The sequence below is a fragment of the Meles meles genome, chromosome 6 (assembly GCF_922984935.1).
Source record: "Meles meles chromosome 6, mMelMel3.1 paternal haplotype, whole genome shotgun sequence".
Lineage (NCBI taxonomy): Eukaryota > Metazoa > Chordata > Mammalia > Carnivora > Mustelidae > Meles > Meles meles.
The window spans coordinates 55999654-56014234 of NC_060071.1; the positions used below are offsets into that span (position 1 = coordinate 55999654).

General features: G+C 36.9%; 1 protein-coding gene across 1 annotated transcript; it reads right to left on the reverse strand.

Annotated features, from left to right (window-relative positions):
* Positions 1-562: 562 nt before the first annotated feature.
* Positions 563-1501, reverse strand: LOC123943568 (olfactory receptor 4K3-like). Its single transcript, XM_046007843.1, has one exon. The coding sequence runs from the start codon at positions 1499-1501 to the stop codon at positions 563-565; it is 939 nt and encodes a 312-aa protein (XP_045863799.1).
* Between the last annotated feature and the right edge of the window lie 13080 nt (positions 1502-14581).

The following is a 14581-nucleotide window of genomic DNA, read 5'->3' on the forward strand; positions in this document are numbered from 1 at the left end:
TTACAGTTGAGGTAAGTAAATCGTGCAATTTTAGAAATGAGACTAATGATAAGTAGTCCAGAGTAGTTTTGTAATACCTAACCTGGGTAAAATGTTTAGCATGGTGTTGGGAATGTTGGTAGTGTTAAATAATGGTAGTAATGATTACTTTTATAATTATCATTGTTATCATCTAAAAGTCTTTAAGTAAATACAAAGGAGTATTTATACAAATTATGATTATCAATTATTGCCTTCTCCAAGTGATAAGAATATAAGATCGGATTTCTTAAAGAGATTGATTTATTAGTAGAGAAGTAGAGAATGGGGGAGTTCTAGAGGAAGAGGGAGAATCCTTAAGTCGACTCCAAGCTGAGCAAGGACTCCCATGCAGGGCTGGATGCCAGGCCCCTGAAATTGTGACCTGAGCCAAAATATTTTTGTAATGGAATAACCACAAACCATACATCTGGGAATACTCCAAGCATATAGATATGAATAAGTCTCATACCCAGTTTAGTTTATACGTCAAATGTGGCCAAATTAGGATGCATTTTCTGATTATATGAGAAAACTAAAAAAACTAAAAATTATCCTGTGAATTCGTATGCTGAGTTACCAGTCTCTTTACAGCATTCCTAATGTCTTTATTTCTCAGTGTATAAATGGCTGGATTCAGGAGAGGTGTGATTACTGTGTAAAACACAGCAAGAAACTTGTCCATCCAAGTGATGTTAAGTGGCCACAGATAGATGAAGATGCAGGGTCCAAAGAATAGCAACACCACTGTGATGTGGGAAGTACAGGTAGAGAGTGCTTTTGATGCTCCGTCCTTGGAGTTGAGACGGACAGTTAGGAGGATATAGGTGTAGGACATCAGTAAGAGAATGAAGCAAGTTGTTGCCAAGATCCCGCTGTCAGCATTTATCAGCATTCCTAGAGTATGTGTATCTATGCAGGCCAGTTTGATCACCAAAGGGATATCACAGAAAAAACTGTCCACTATTCTGGATCCACAGAAGGGCAGATCTAAAATCATGGCTAGTTGGCTCATGGCATGCACAAAGCCAATGATCCAAGATATCAAAACTAACCAGATGCACTTCTGTCTGTCCATGATGCTAGAGTAATGGAGTGGCTTGCAGATGGCCACATAATGATCATAGGCCATTGTCACCAACAGCACCATCTCACCCCCTGCAAAAAAATGCACACCGAAGATCTGGGTCATGCAGCCACCAAAGGAGATGGTTTTATTATCCTTTAGGAAGTCTGTGGTCAGTTTAGGGGTAGTTACTGAGGAAAGGCAGAAGTCCACAAATGAGAGATTGGCTAAGAGGAAGTACATTGGGGAATGGAGATGAGGGTCAGTGATGAATAAGAACATGACAAAGAGGTTGCCCACAACAGTCATCAGGTAGAGCACAGAAAAAGGCAGTAAGAGGAAGGTCTGGAGCTCCCTTGAATCACAAAGTCCACGAAAAATGAACTCAGATGCCACAGACTGGTTTGCTTCCTCCATTTTGTACATGGTGTTCTAATGGAGCCCAAAGAAAGACATGAACTAAGAACTTCTAGAATGGAAAGAAGAATCTCATTAACACTCAGGTACTGAGAGCAGACAAGTCCTATTCATGGGCAAAATTAAAATATTACCATTATACTAGTTGAAAATTGAAAATAAACTTTTCTTGAATTTATAGGTAGATACAGACTTATAGTTAAGATGGGGAGTTAAGTATAGACGTGTAATTCAAACACCTTACCTATCAGAATTATAGTTGTCATGGGAATCAAAAATGATTAAAACTGTCGATAGTAAGGTATCATGGAAATAATTTCTCCAAGGCTTGAATTTACCTCCTCTGCAGGGACAATACATAGTTTTAATACATCAGAGTTTCTATCCCCCCAGGGCAGTAACTGAATGCTAGCCTTCTGATACAAAACATGCTTCTCAGAAACAAATCTATAGCCAAGTGGATATGTGTTAGCAGACTGAACTGAACAAAACATCCAGAAACTCTGGGGAAAACTGTTCATCAAATGATTTGAGAAAAGATAACTTTGTGTTCCAAGAGACCCTGGATGCTGACTATGCATTTTTAGTCTCCAGTATTTCCCTGCATTTGTAATCTCCGCTTGAAAGGATATTTCCACAACCTTATGTATTTCTTGGCCTGAGTAACATTATTTATGAACATCCATTGTTCATAAATGGTCCTTGGTTCTTCGTGGCAACAGAGATTTCTTTTCTGAGATTGGATTAAATGTTGGAGATATGAAGGATACCTTACCCCTGACTGTTCTTCTTCACTGTACCTAAACTATTGACTTATACTGTTTAAATTGACCTCTGTGGAAATACATGTATTTGCTATTTTCTATAAGCCAGGAGACCAACTCTTTTTCTCCTTCATTCTTTCTCTTTTCCCATTCTTTCTTTTGTTCTCTTCATTTCTGGATCTTTCCAGTGTCCTGTTTTTGTTGTTGTTGTTGTTGTTGTTTTTTCAGGCTATAATGTTCAGATTATAGAGTTGACTACATAGCTCTTAATATGTACCAGGTCTGTGTTAAGCACCTTAAAAACATTTATCTGTTTTGCTTTTCAATTTGTCTGTTTGTGTTCCTTCCATAAGAGTTTAAAGCATTTTGCATTTCCACCAGCGATGTATGAATTACCTGTTTTTTCCAAGTCTCTCCAATGCAATATTATTGTCATATGATGATAATAGCAACCCGATGTAGTTTTAATATCTTACTTGAGATTAAGCATTTTTCATATTTGTAAGGATTATATACCTCTCTTTTTCTTTGAATTGCATACCCCTTTAATTATTCATTTATTTCCCCCCATTTTTCCTACTGGACTTTGTTCTTTCTCTTTCTAAGTTTTTTTTTTTTAATTCAAAAACTGTACATCTTTATTTTTTAACAAAAATCAATATGTCCATGTGTCTGTCATCTCATTTTTGAATTTTAATGATTTTATTTAATTTTATGTTTTGATTTTTTTTGGTAAGTATATTTAACATGAACCTCATAACCTCACAAACTATCTATGTAGATACACAAATTATCTATTTTTCACATTGTAAAATAAATAGTAATAAACTAGAATATAAAGTGGGGTCTCTTTTAATATAACTTCACTACTAGATAATTGCTTCTGGTGGAAACCTTGATTTTGACAAGTCTAAGAAAATAAATAAGATTGATATTTTTATTTTTTTTTATTTTTTTTTTAAAGATTTTATTTATTTATTTGACAGAGAGAGATCACAAGTAGGCAGAGAGGTAGGCAGAGAGAGTGAGAAGGAAGCAGGCTCCCTGCCAAGCAGAGAGCCCGATGCGGGACTCGATCCCAGGATCCCGAGATCATGACCTGAGCCGAAGGCAGCGGCTTAAACCACTGAGCCACCCAGGCGCCCAAGATTGATATTTTTAAAATATTGTATAGAACAAATAATATTTCTGAAGTAATACATTTTGTTCAACGAAAAGGTAACAGAGACATGAATAATCGTAAATGGCTAATAATGATAAGAATGAGATATACAGGGGCACGTGGGTGGCTCAGTGGGTTAAAGCCTCTGCCTTTGGCTTGGATCCTGATCCCAGAGTCCTGGGATCAAGCCCCACATTGGGCTCTCTCGGTGGGGAGACTGCTTCCTTTCCTCTCTCTCTGCCTGCCTCTCTGCCTACCTGTGATCTCTGGCTGTCAAATAAATAAAGAAAAAATAAAAAGAAAGGATGAGATATACAGGTTCACATTAAAATGAAACAGTATCATTGTTTGATTTTATTTATTTAAAATATTTTATTCATTTGACAGAAAGAGAGAGATCATAAGTAGTCAGACAGTCAGGCAGAGCTCAGGGCAAGCAGGCTTCCTGCTGAGCAGAGAGCCTGATGCAGGGCTAAATCCCAGGACCCTGAGACCATGACCTTAGCTGAAGGCAGAGGATTAACTGACTGAGCCTCCCAGGTGCCTCTCAATGTTTAAGTTTAAATTTTAGGCACCTTGCCTATTAATTTTTTTCCTGAAGCATTTCTCCATTTGCTACTTTGAGGAAAGGTAGAACAAATAAAATCCAAAAGGAATTAGAAAATGTCAGGATAAATTGGAAGGTTTTTGAGAATCAGTCATCCCCAACCTGGACTTCTGGGAGCATCTAAGAATGTAGATAGGCTGTGCTTTTGTTAGTGTGTGAAATGCTGTTAGGAATATAGAAGTCCCAGGGATTCGCTGGGAGAGAAAACCCATAATTTTCCCCTAAGACATTCACTGAATAACACATTCAGAACTCTAAACTCTATAGATAGGTATGAAAAAAAAATGCTTCAGGGGAAGAGAAAGAAATAAGTCTCAAAATAGGGAAAGACATTAAATGTGTGAGTCAAATATTAGTTGTCCAGGATGTACTTACCTTACACAGATCACCCCTGAAACCGGTTCCTTCCTTGCTTACTGAGAGGGCTTACTCTAGAATCTAGCTTACGTGAAATGAAGTCCAATTAAGTTTCTGCCATGAGCAGTATTGGAGGATTGTGTCCTCCTCGGTGTGCCAAGTTTACACTGTAAGGAGTAGCCTCTGAGCTTGCAGGCTATCTATCGCAGTGGCTTAAATAGAGCCAAGTGTTTGCAAAGGCTTTCCCTGCTCTTGGGGATCCTTAGCTTCCAGTTTTCCCTGAGGAAAATTTGGGCTTTGAGGGCATCGTGCAATAACCTATGCCTTTCAAAGCTAGATCCAAGGTAGTCCAGTTAAATACAAGTAAAAGTGTAAGAGAAGGGGAATCAAAATGTTTAATTACTTTGTTTATGAGGAGGCTATAACTTTCGTTCTTTAGCTGTCTATCTACCTTGTCATAAAGTGAACTAAGATGTCAGTTCCAGTCCCAGCAGAATCTAGTTGAGTTATGTAGGTGGGCAGGTAGCAAGTATCGTTGGCATGTTGCAGCTATGGTCATGATTTAGGGGCCTACTTGAACTCGCTTCCTTGGATTTCAGAGGGATGTTAGGTCTCAGCCTTCACATTCCTTCCTTAAGTCGGTCCTGAACATTAACAGTTTGAGTGTAAAGCATATTAGAGGCATCTCTCTAAGTGATGGGGAGATAATAAAAGGATACTTTTTGGGGTGCCTGGGTGGCTCAGTGGGTTAAGCCTCCACCTTTAGCTCAGGTCTTGATCTCAGGGTCCTGGGATTCAGCCCCAGATGGGGCTCTCTGCTCAGTGGGGAGCCTGCTTCCCCCTCTCTCTCTGCCTGCCTCTGCCTACTTGTGATCACTGTTTCTCTGTTTAATAAATGAATAAAATCTTTAAAAAGGTGGCTCAGTGGGTTGGGCCGCTGCCTTCGGCTCGGGTCATGATCTCAGGATCCTGGGATCGAGTCCCACGTCGGGCTCTCCGCTCAGCGGAGAGCCTGCTTCCCCTCCTCTCTCTCTGCCTGCCTCTCTTGTGATTTCTCTCTGTCAAATAAATAAATAAAATCTTTAAAAAAAAAATAAAAAAAATAAAAGGATAGTTTTCAAGCCATTCATTCACCAAATAAATAATATATGAATGTAATCTAACTTAATAAGATTTCAACCATTAAAAATAGGTGTATTTGGAGCAAATAGTGAAGGCCTCCTTCACCGGTCTCTTGCAGTCTCATGCACTCTTGGAGGTAAGAGCTAACCAGTCTTGCAGTGCATCCTTCTCTTCCTGTTCCCATCAATGACGATGACTATACATATCACCAGGTGTCCTTAGAGAATTTTGTCTTTTATCTTGCTTTTGTGTTTGTTTTTACTTTTGATTTTAAATAAATTAGATGTGAAAGGCTTTTAATTAAAGTCTCGCATTTCTTTCTTTTTCTCTTATTCCTTACTGGCCTTCCCCTTCTATGTCCTCTCTGCTGTCTCATTTTATCCCTTTCAGAGTTTTATTCATTTTTTTCATGTCTAGATCACAAAACATTTATTTGCCCCATGAGCCATTTTGTATCCCAATGTCTAGAGTCTATAACCATCTCAATCTGAGAACATAAAGATTCAGCACTTATCACTTGCTTATGTACTACAACAGCTTTCCAGGGAACAGCTCATATAATAATCATGATACCACTTAGATTCATTTATAGAGGAGAACTAGGAAAAAGAGGCTAAGTGACTTTCCCAAGCCTTACAAATATTAAGTGAAAACCAATCAGAGGTGCCCTCTGGGAAAGGATGCTGGTTTAGAGGAAAGTTTGAGGGAGTATATGCTTGCAAGAAACTTGAAAAAACAAAAATAAAAACCTTTGTAATGCAATAAAGTACTCTTAGAGAACTCTTGTTCTCTTTCCTTTCTTGGCTGTGAAAGGCTGTTTACTTGAGTGTTTTCATTTCTGGAATCTCATTTAGCTGTATACTTATGATTTCCTTAGCTTCCGACTTTTCCAACTCTTCCCTGTCCACTCTTTCTGCCACTATTTGGTTCACACATAATGGGCACATTGAAGGATTCATAACAGTCAGAAGGGCTCCAGTTTGAGACTTCTTAAGAACTACAAGGTCATGAGGTGCTTGGGTGGCTCAGTGAGTTAAGCCCACTGAGCCCTTTGGCTCAGGTCATGGTCTCAGGGTCCTGGGATTGAAGCCCACATTGGGCTCTCTGCTCAGCAGGGAGCCAGCTTCCTCTTCTCTCTCTGCCTGCCTCTCTCTGCCTACTTGTGATCTATCTCTCTGTCAAATAAATAAATAAAATCTTAAAAAAAAGAAATACAAGCTCATAATGCAAAAGGAAATAATGACTGTAATCAAGCATTAGACAAGTTTGAAAAGTACAACAAGAACATATAGGAGAAACAAAAAAGAACATATAGGAGACTTCTGGTTTCTGTCTGACAGGTAAAGAGCTTATAATTTGTCACTTTTATTTTTACAAGAAACTGAATTGCTGAAAATCATTTCCCTTTTTTTTGTACCCATAAAATAACTGAAATCATAAGGCAAACTGCCACTTTGAAACCTAGAGTGAAAGGCATCTTCAGAGAGACTCAAATTAAGCCTGCTTAACTGGAGAAGAAGCCCCTGGAGCTGTGAAGTTGTAGGGACACTTGATTGATAATTTTGGTGATTTGTTGTAAGCTTGATTGTGGAGTAGCATAGGAAATTTTGGGGGCCACATTTTGGGATGGCACACTTTTGGGGCCTGTACATCCAAGAACCCTACGAGGTTCTCACTATAATCATTTGAGAAGGATCTTTTTCTCATGGTTATGCCTGAGGAAGGGCAAAGTAAACATTGTGAACTATGCTCGGGGTCTTTTCTATAATTAGGAACAAGTGAAAGGATCTCGTCAGAGCACAACTTTAAAACCTTTCACAGGTGAGTAAGGAAGTTTTTCCAGGCCAATTTTTTTTTTTTTTTTAGTCTTCATGGGCTAACCAACAAGTCAAAAGGGGTCAGGGCTTCAAAATGATGTATCTGGGAAGGAAGTAGGAGGCAGAAGAATTAAATGAGCTACACCACTAGAGAAATAACCTTAAAACAAAGGTCCACTAAAGGATGGTAATCTAATACCAGAAAATTATAGAATGTTCCCTTGCCCTTGCAGTATAACACAATATAATCAGGGCTCCAGTATAGTAACAACAGATTACAGCTAAAAGAATTGCATGTCACAGATTCTCTGAGGAAAAATGTGTAGGGAGGTCCAGGGTCAAGAGAGGAGAATAAAACAAATGCACTAGAAAAATTTGTTTTTCTACATAGCCAAGGAATGAAGGAATGAGCTTCATGATGCCCATATTGAAATGCAAATAGAAAGAGAATGAAAAAGAAAGCAGAAGAGAACAACCAAAAATTGTGGGACAATAGAAAGAGATCTTGTGTATGTGTTAGTGGATGGCCAAAGAGAGAAGAAAAAAAGAACAGAGCAGAAAAAATACTTGAAGTAATAATGGGTTAGAACTGTCAAAACATAATAAAAGAACCCTAGATCCTGGGAGCCAAGAGAAGACCAAAAATGATAAATACAGAATAAAACAAAAGCCCCACATGTAGGCTTATCAAATACAAATGCAGAAATTAAAAGACAAAAAAGAAAAATCTTGAAAGAAAACAAAGGTGGAAAGGACATCATGCCAATCACAATGAGCAGCTTGTTAGAGCCATGCGAACAAAAAGAGTGGAGTGGAATTCTATATCCAGTGAAGTCATCCTTCAAAGTAAAGGAGAAATAACAAGTTTTAAAGACAAAATTGGAGGATTCCATTATCAGAAAAGCTACCCTGAAATAAATGCTTTAAAAGGTTCTTCAGGCAGCAAGAAAATGAAAAAAGTCCAGAAACTTGGATATACATTTAAAAAAAGGAAGGCACTGGAGAAGGAATAAGTGATAGAGTGAAATGTTTTTCTTTATTCTTAACTGATTGAGGAATAACTCCTCTCCCCTACCTTTTAAGGCAATAGATGTACTAATGTATGGGTGGTCATAACATGCAGATGTATGAATGGTACCAGCGTCAAAGGTACAAAGGGAAGAATTGAGAATATTGTGTTATAAGGAATGTGTAGTACATGCGAGACAGTATAGTATTATCTGAAAGTGCATTTAGATTAGTTACAAATGTATATTAAGTCTAGGGTAACTGCCAAAGATTTTTTAAAAATATAATTTACAAGGTAAGAGAGGAGATAAGTGGAATCAAGAAAAAATACATTTTTTACAAATTTTGCTCAAACACAATTAAAATTTTTAAGTAATCTGTATCATAATAACAATGATAACAGTAGTCATCAGGACCTTTAAACTGTGGATAAAATATTGCTTAGAGAAAATTTTATAGCTCTTCAACTTTTAACACAAACCAAGTGAGAATGAACAAAATATTATAATTTTTTTTAACTTTGGAATGTAAGTGATGGATAGGATAGTAAACCCATGCAACATAGCAGAATATAATATACAGAAAAGTAAATATTAATCAATTTAAAACCAAATTCACGGTAAAATCAATGAATAAATCCAGAATAACTTCTTCAAAAAAATATGGTAATTGAAATATTAGCTAATAGCTTTAAATAAGAAAGCATAACTTCATAGTATTTTAATTGAGGATGAAGAAATCAACATAAGCACAGAAGAAATTTAAAAATAATTTAATATTTATTTTCAAAAATGAACTTGAAATACAAAATTAATTTGGAGGAAGTATTTATTACCACAAGTAACTCTAGAAATTATTTAAAAAGAAAATCAAGCAGACCAATTATACCAGGAAAACACATGCAAACCAATTCCCAAATAAGCATAGCTCTTCTCCAAAATCAAGACAGTTCAAAAGTGTGGGAAGACTACCAATCCAACAGTGAGAGTGTGGTTCTTTAATATGAGGGCTAGATAAAGTCTGAAAGTCTTATGAAAAAGATAGATACAGTGTAAATTTTTTCTGTCTTCTTTGGTCATTCACATCTTGTCTTTAAATTTACAGCTGGATGATCAGCAATCTTTCCCTCATGCCTCTACTTCTGTTACTATATAGCTACTTAGACTACTGTGCACTTAGGCTTTAATCTTTCCTCTGCAGCCTTTACATTTAAATATCATTTATATCTATAGGACAGTTCCCGCCCTGATTTGAAGGCCCTTCCAAACATGTTACGTTTTGTAGGAATTTTAGATATTAATGTCTTACTATCCTGGATTCCCAATTTACCAGGCTTAGTTCTTAGAAAAATTTCTTAAAAATAATTCCACAGGGAAACCTGGGTGGCTCAGTGGGTCAAAGCCTCTGCTTCAGCTCAGGTCATGTACCCAGCGTTCAGGGATCGAGCCCCGCATCAGGCTCTCTGCTTGGCAGGGAGCCTGCTTCCCTTCCTCTCTCTCTGCCTGCCTCTCTGACTACTTGTGATCTCTGTCAAATAAATAAATAAAAATAATTCCACAACATACATAGTATGATTCTTTTTGTTTCTAAAAAAAGGATGTAGTGTATATGCATAGAAAACTTTTCAAGGGATGATAAAGAACATACTCCACAGTGATTACTTCTGGGAAACTGGAAAAGGACCGAGGAATTTAACACTCTTTCATATTTTTTTGAAATTCTTTTATGACATATGTGTAAATATTGATTGAATAAGCTAGATAGATATTTAAAAATATTTTAAAGTAGGGGCACCTGGGTGGCTCAGTCTTGGTGAAGCATCTGACTCTCGATTTTGGCTGAGGTCATGATCTCAGGGTGCTGAAGTCCAGCCCCACATCAGCTCCATGCTGTGCTCAATGGGAAGTCTGCTTGAGAGTCTCTCTCTCCCTCTCCCTCTGCACCCACCCCCCACGTTCAAATAAATCTCTCTCTTCAAATAAATAAATACATCTTTAAAATATATCTATATTTTAAAGTAACATATTTTCATCTCAGTTGGATTCCGGACATAATGTAGGGAAGCCACTTTTACAATAGATATTTCAGGAACATTTTCAGCTCAGTAGACAATCACAAAATTATGAAGACCTTGAATCATGAAAGCACAAGTCTAGCCTCCATAGAGAGTATTCTAAACTCAGCACGAGATGTTAACATGCAAAAACATTTTGTTGTTGTTAACAAGCAGAAAATAGTCAATAAACATTAGTGACTTAAAGAATGAACCCATGCTGTCCACTTCCACATCAATTGCATTCATTTCTAAGCATTCCTTTGACATTTCTCACTCTAAAAGGCATAAGTGTGCATGGAGCATTATGTTTAGGGCTGCGTTCACAATTCAATACTAACTAATTCATTCAGTCAAAAAATCTGTTTAATATTGTTAGGAATCAGTTGGACAGTTAGGTAGTCAGGGCCAGGGTCTCCAGCAAGAAAACATAGAGTCAGGACAGCTAAGACAAAATAGTTCTACCATCCTCTTTTGCAGCTTTGATAAGACCATCACCACGTGAGCATTAACCATAGGTAGACAGTTGCTAATCAAAACCCTGATTGGCATGTATTAGCACACCCTGGCTGCTTAAGACAGTTTTGCAAAAGAGCTCATAAAACACCCTAGACTTGGAAAGTCCAGTGGCAACCTTTTTGGGTTCTCTCCCTCTTTGGGAGCTTTGTACCCAATAAAATTTCTTTGCTGCCCACCAGTCTTTGCATGGTCTATCTCTTCATTCTTCAAAGCTGTATGACCAACGACCATGAGCACTAAAGGAAAAATCATGAAACAAGTATTATGGACATCAAATAATTGGTTTATCAACCAGGTTTTCTACTACTTCTCTCTCTCTCTCTCTCTTTTTTTTTTTTTTTTTTTTTGGATTACTTTTCAACTATTGATTTATCATAAATGTATGTTCCAAATTAGTCATTAAAAGAAGTTATATTGGGATACCTGGGTGGCTCATCTGGTTGGGCATCTGCCTTCTGTTTGGGTCATGATCCTGGGATCCTGGGATCTAGCCCCATGTCAGGCTCTGTGCTCAGCAGGCAGCCTAATTCTCCCTCTTCCTCTGCCTGCCACTCTCCCTGCTTGTGCTCTCTCTCTCTGGCAAATAAATAAATAATTTTTAAAAAATTTTTTAAAGAAGTTATATCAATGACTCATAAATCTTTTTGTATGAAAAGACTTTAGAAGTTATCTAATATAAAAAAATCTAGTATAATTTTACTCTATGGCAATTCTGTCAGATAACTGATTATTAATTTTTGCTCTAATTCTTCTGATGACAGAAATCTCACTCCCTAACTACAATAATAATTTCATGGAAACTGATATATGTATACCCTGTTCTTTCTTTCTCACAATTGAATTAATTAATTAAAAATTTCAAACAGATCAGGCACTTGGGTGGTTCAAAAGATTAAGTGTCTGCCTTCAGCTTAGGTCATGATCTTAGGGTCCTCGGATTGAGTCCTGCATCTGGTGCCCTGCTCAGTGAGGAGCCTGAGTCTCCCTTTCCCTCTGTCTCCCCCTGCTTGTGCTCTTTCTCCATCAGATAAATAAATAAATAAAATATTTTTCAAAAAATTAAAATTAAAATTTTAAAATGAAAAAATGAAAAAAATTTAACAGATATCAGTCATTTTTCAGGAACTAATTTCTATTATTATTTTTATTTCTATTGTATTTTTAATTACTCACTTGGTCATTTACTTCAGATAAACATGATTTTAAAAATCACATTCAGGGGGCACCTGGGTGGCTCAGTGGGTTAAGCCTCTGCTTTCACCTCAGGTCATGATCTCAGGGTCCTGGGATTGAGCCCCACATCGGGCTCTCTGCTCAGCGAGGAGCCTGCTTCCTCCTCTCTCTCTGCCTGCCTCTCTGCTTACTCGTGATCTCTCTCTGTCAAATAAATAAATCTTAAAAAAAAAAAATCACATTCAGCTTTATATCCTAGCTGTGCCTGTGAGTGTTTAAATAATTAATGCATAAAATTTCTCAGCTACTTTTAAACTCCACAAACTAGGCTTTATGAAGAACTTGGTGTAATAGTTAATAGACAAACAATGATTAATAGCAATTTCATTGACAACAATTAAATTTGGATATTTATGTCAGCTGAAATCATGTGTTTGAAAGTAATTCTTATTCTAAAATTAAATTCCCATGATTAAAGGTGTGTGAGGTTGAATTTTTCACTTGTTTAGATTTCTGAACAACATTCTAGGTATTTATTATGTCTGGTGTTAGGGCAGAATCCCAGAGTTAGGTGAGTTCTCTGCTACCTACCTTAAGTGAATCATGTGTTGTAAGTTCTCATTTTTAATCTATCAAGTCAGAAGTATGTGATGAGATATTTGTCCTATTGATCACAAAGTTTAAAACATACCTAAACTAATTTTTTAAGCTACCTAAACTTATAGACCCCTGTTGATATATGCTATAAGGATGACATAAAAGGGAGACAGTATAGTATAGTGGTTAATTTCTTGATCTCTGAAATCAGACACATCTGGGTTTGAATATTGGTTACACAAAATCAACAGGGTGACCTTGGTCAACTTATTGTGCCTGAGACTTAACTTTATTAGAGTGAGAATTCATGTGCAAACTTTCTCACTTAAGTCTTTTTGTTAATATGCTTCACAATAGAAATTTAAAGTGTGCTTACTGACTGTGTTAATAGCTATTTCCTGTTCACTGAGATTAGTTTCACAGGTATTTTGTAACATCCTACTGCCTGGAAATAGTGATTCTCCTTTAAAGGATTCCCCAAATGTGCTTAGTTGCACAAATATTTGTTTTCCTTTAATTTAATTTTACTCTATAAACTCCTATATTCCATCTTTCTTCAGACCATGGGGATTCTAAGGTAGAATTCCCAAGGTGAATGAACTGAGGACTATTAGGTCACCAAAGTATAGTTTGGTCACAGAGAGCTGACATTTTTGCTGGAACAGCTCTAATTTACTCCAGTGATATCTCAGGAATAACTACAGGATATCACAAGGATAGATTTTTAAAATGACACAGGCATTTCTGAAGATACTGCTTTTTAATTTCATTTTCTTGGCTCCATTTTGTTGTTGTTGTTGTTGGGTCAGGTAAGTGAGATAAAATTAAAGTTGATAGTCTTCTGCAATTCCAGAATTCTAAGGATACTCTCTCTCCTTTTAGTTCAACAAACATTTTTTGAATACCTCCCAGGTGCTAACTTTCAGCAGAGGAAAACTAAAACTTTTGGCTACATGGGTTGTTCTATATGGGTAGATGATACCCTGATTTATGGGAGAATTTTTGTGTGTGTGTGTGTGTGTGTGTGTGTGCCTGGATCATAGCATATTCCAGGAGGGGCTAGAATGACTTGGGCAGTGATTATTAGGTACACTGCTTTGGACTGTGCCTTGAAGGTTTTTGAATAGTCATTAAGAAAGAGTTGTTGTTCTCTCCATGCCCCATACTTTTGGCTCAGATAAATTCTACTGGTTATTTCTATTTATTCAAATTTATTTTGTAGAGTACTGAATTTTCTATTCCATTGTCCTTGAAGCTATAAGGAAATCTAAGTGTGACCCTAGAGGTATTCTAGGTTTCATGCTTGTTGAGTTGCAGGTATAGGTAGGAGTAGGGGAGGAATGAAGATGGTAATATTCCATCAGGCACGTCAGGTTTAGAGAACCCTCCTCTGGAAATAAAAATGTTTTATGTGCATGAGTCTCTCTTGATAAAAATATACTTTTTGGATGAGTTATATAGTGCAGTGCCTTAGAAGATTCATTATTCAAGTGTAGAGAAAGTCATTTGAAGTTTACAGATCAGTGGATTTAAAATAATTAAAGTAATATCTGTACTTTCACAGAAGGATTGGTTTGTAGAAGGCATCATACCTTGTCTAGTGGATCCCAGAATCTTACAGGACACAGGTCAGGACCAGTGAGAAGAGTCCGTTGGCAAGATGCAGGGAAAACAGAAATGAGACTTTCAGTGATTTCTCACTGCCAGGATAACATTGTGTTTCTTTGCAATATGCTTTAATCCTTCTTGTTCTCACAGAATTCATGAGAGGAATACACAGAAACTTGGTTTCCACTGGTCAAAAAAATATAAATTCAGTATGCAAATTTGCTATGGAATTTTCAAACTTTGATTCGTTTTCCACTGGACAGACATTAGAGAAATATTCATTTCATGCTTGT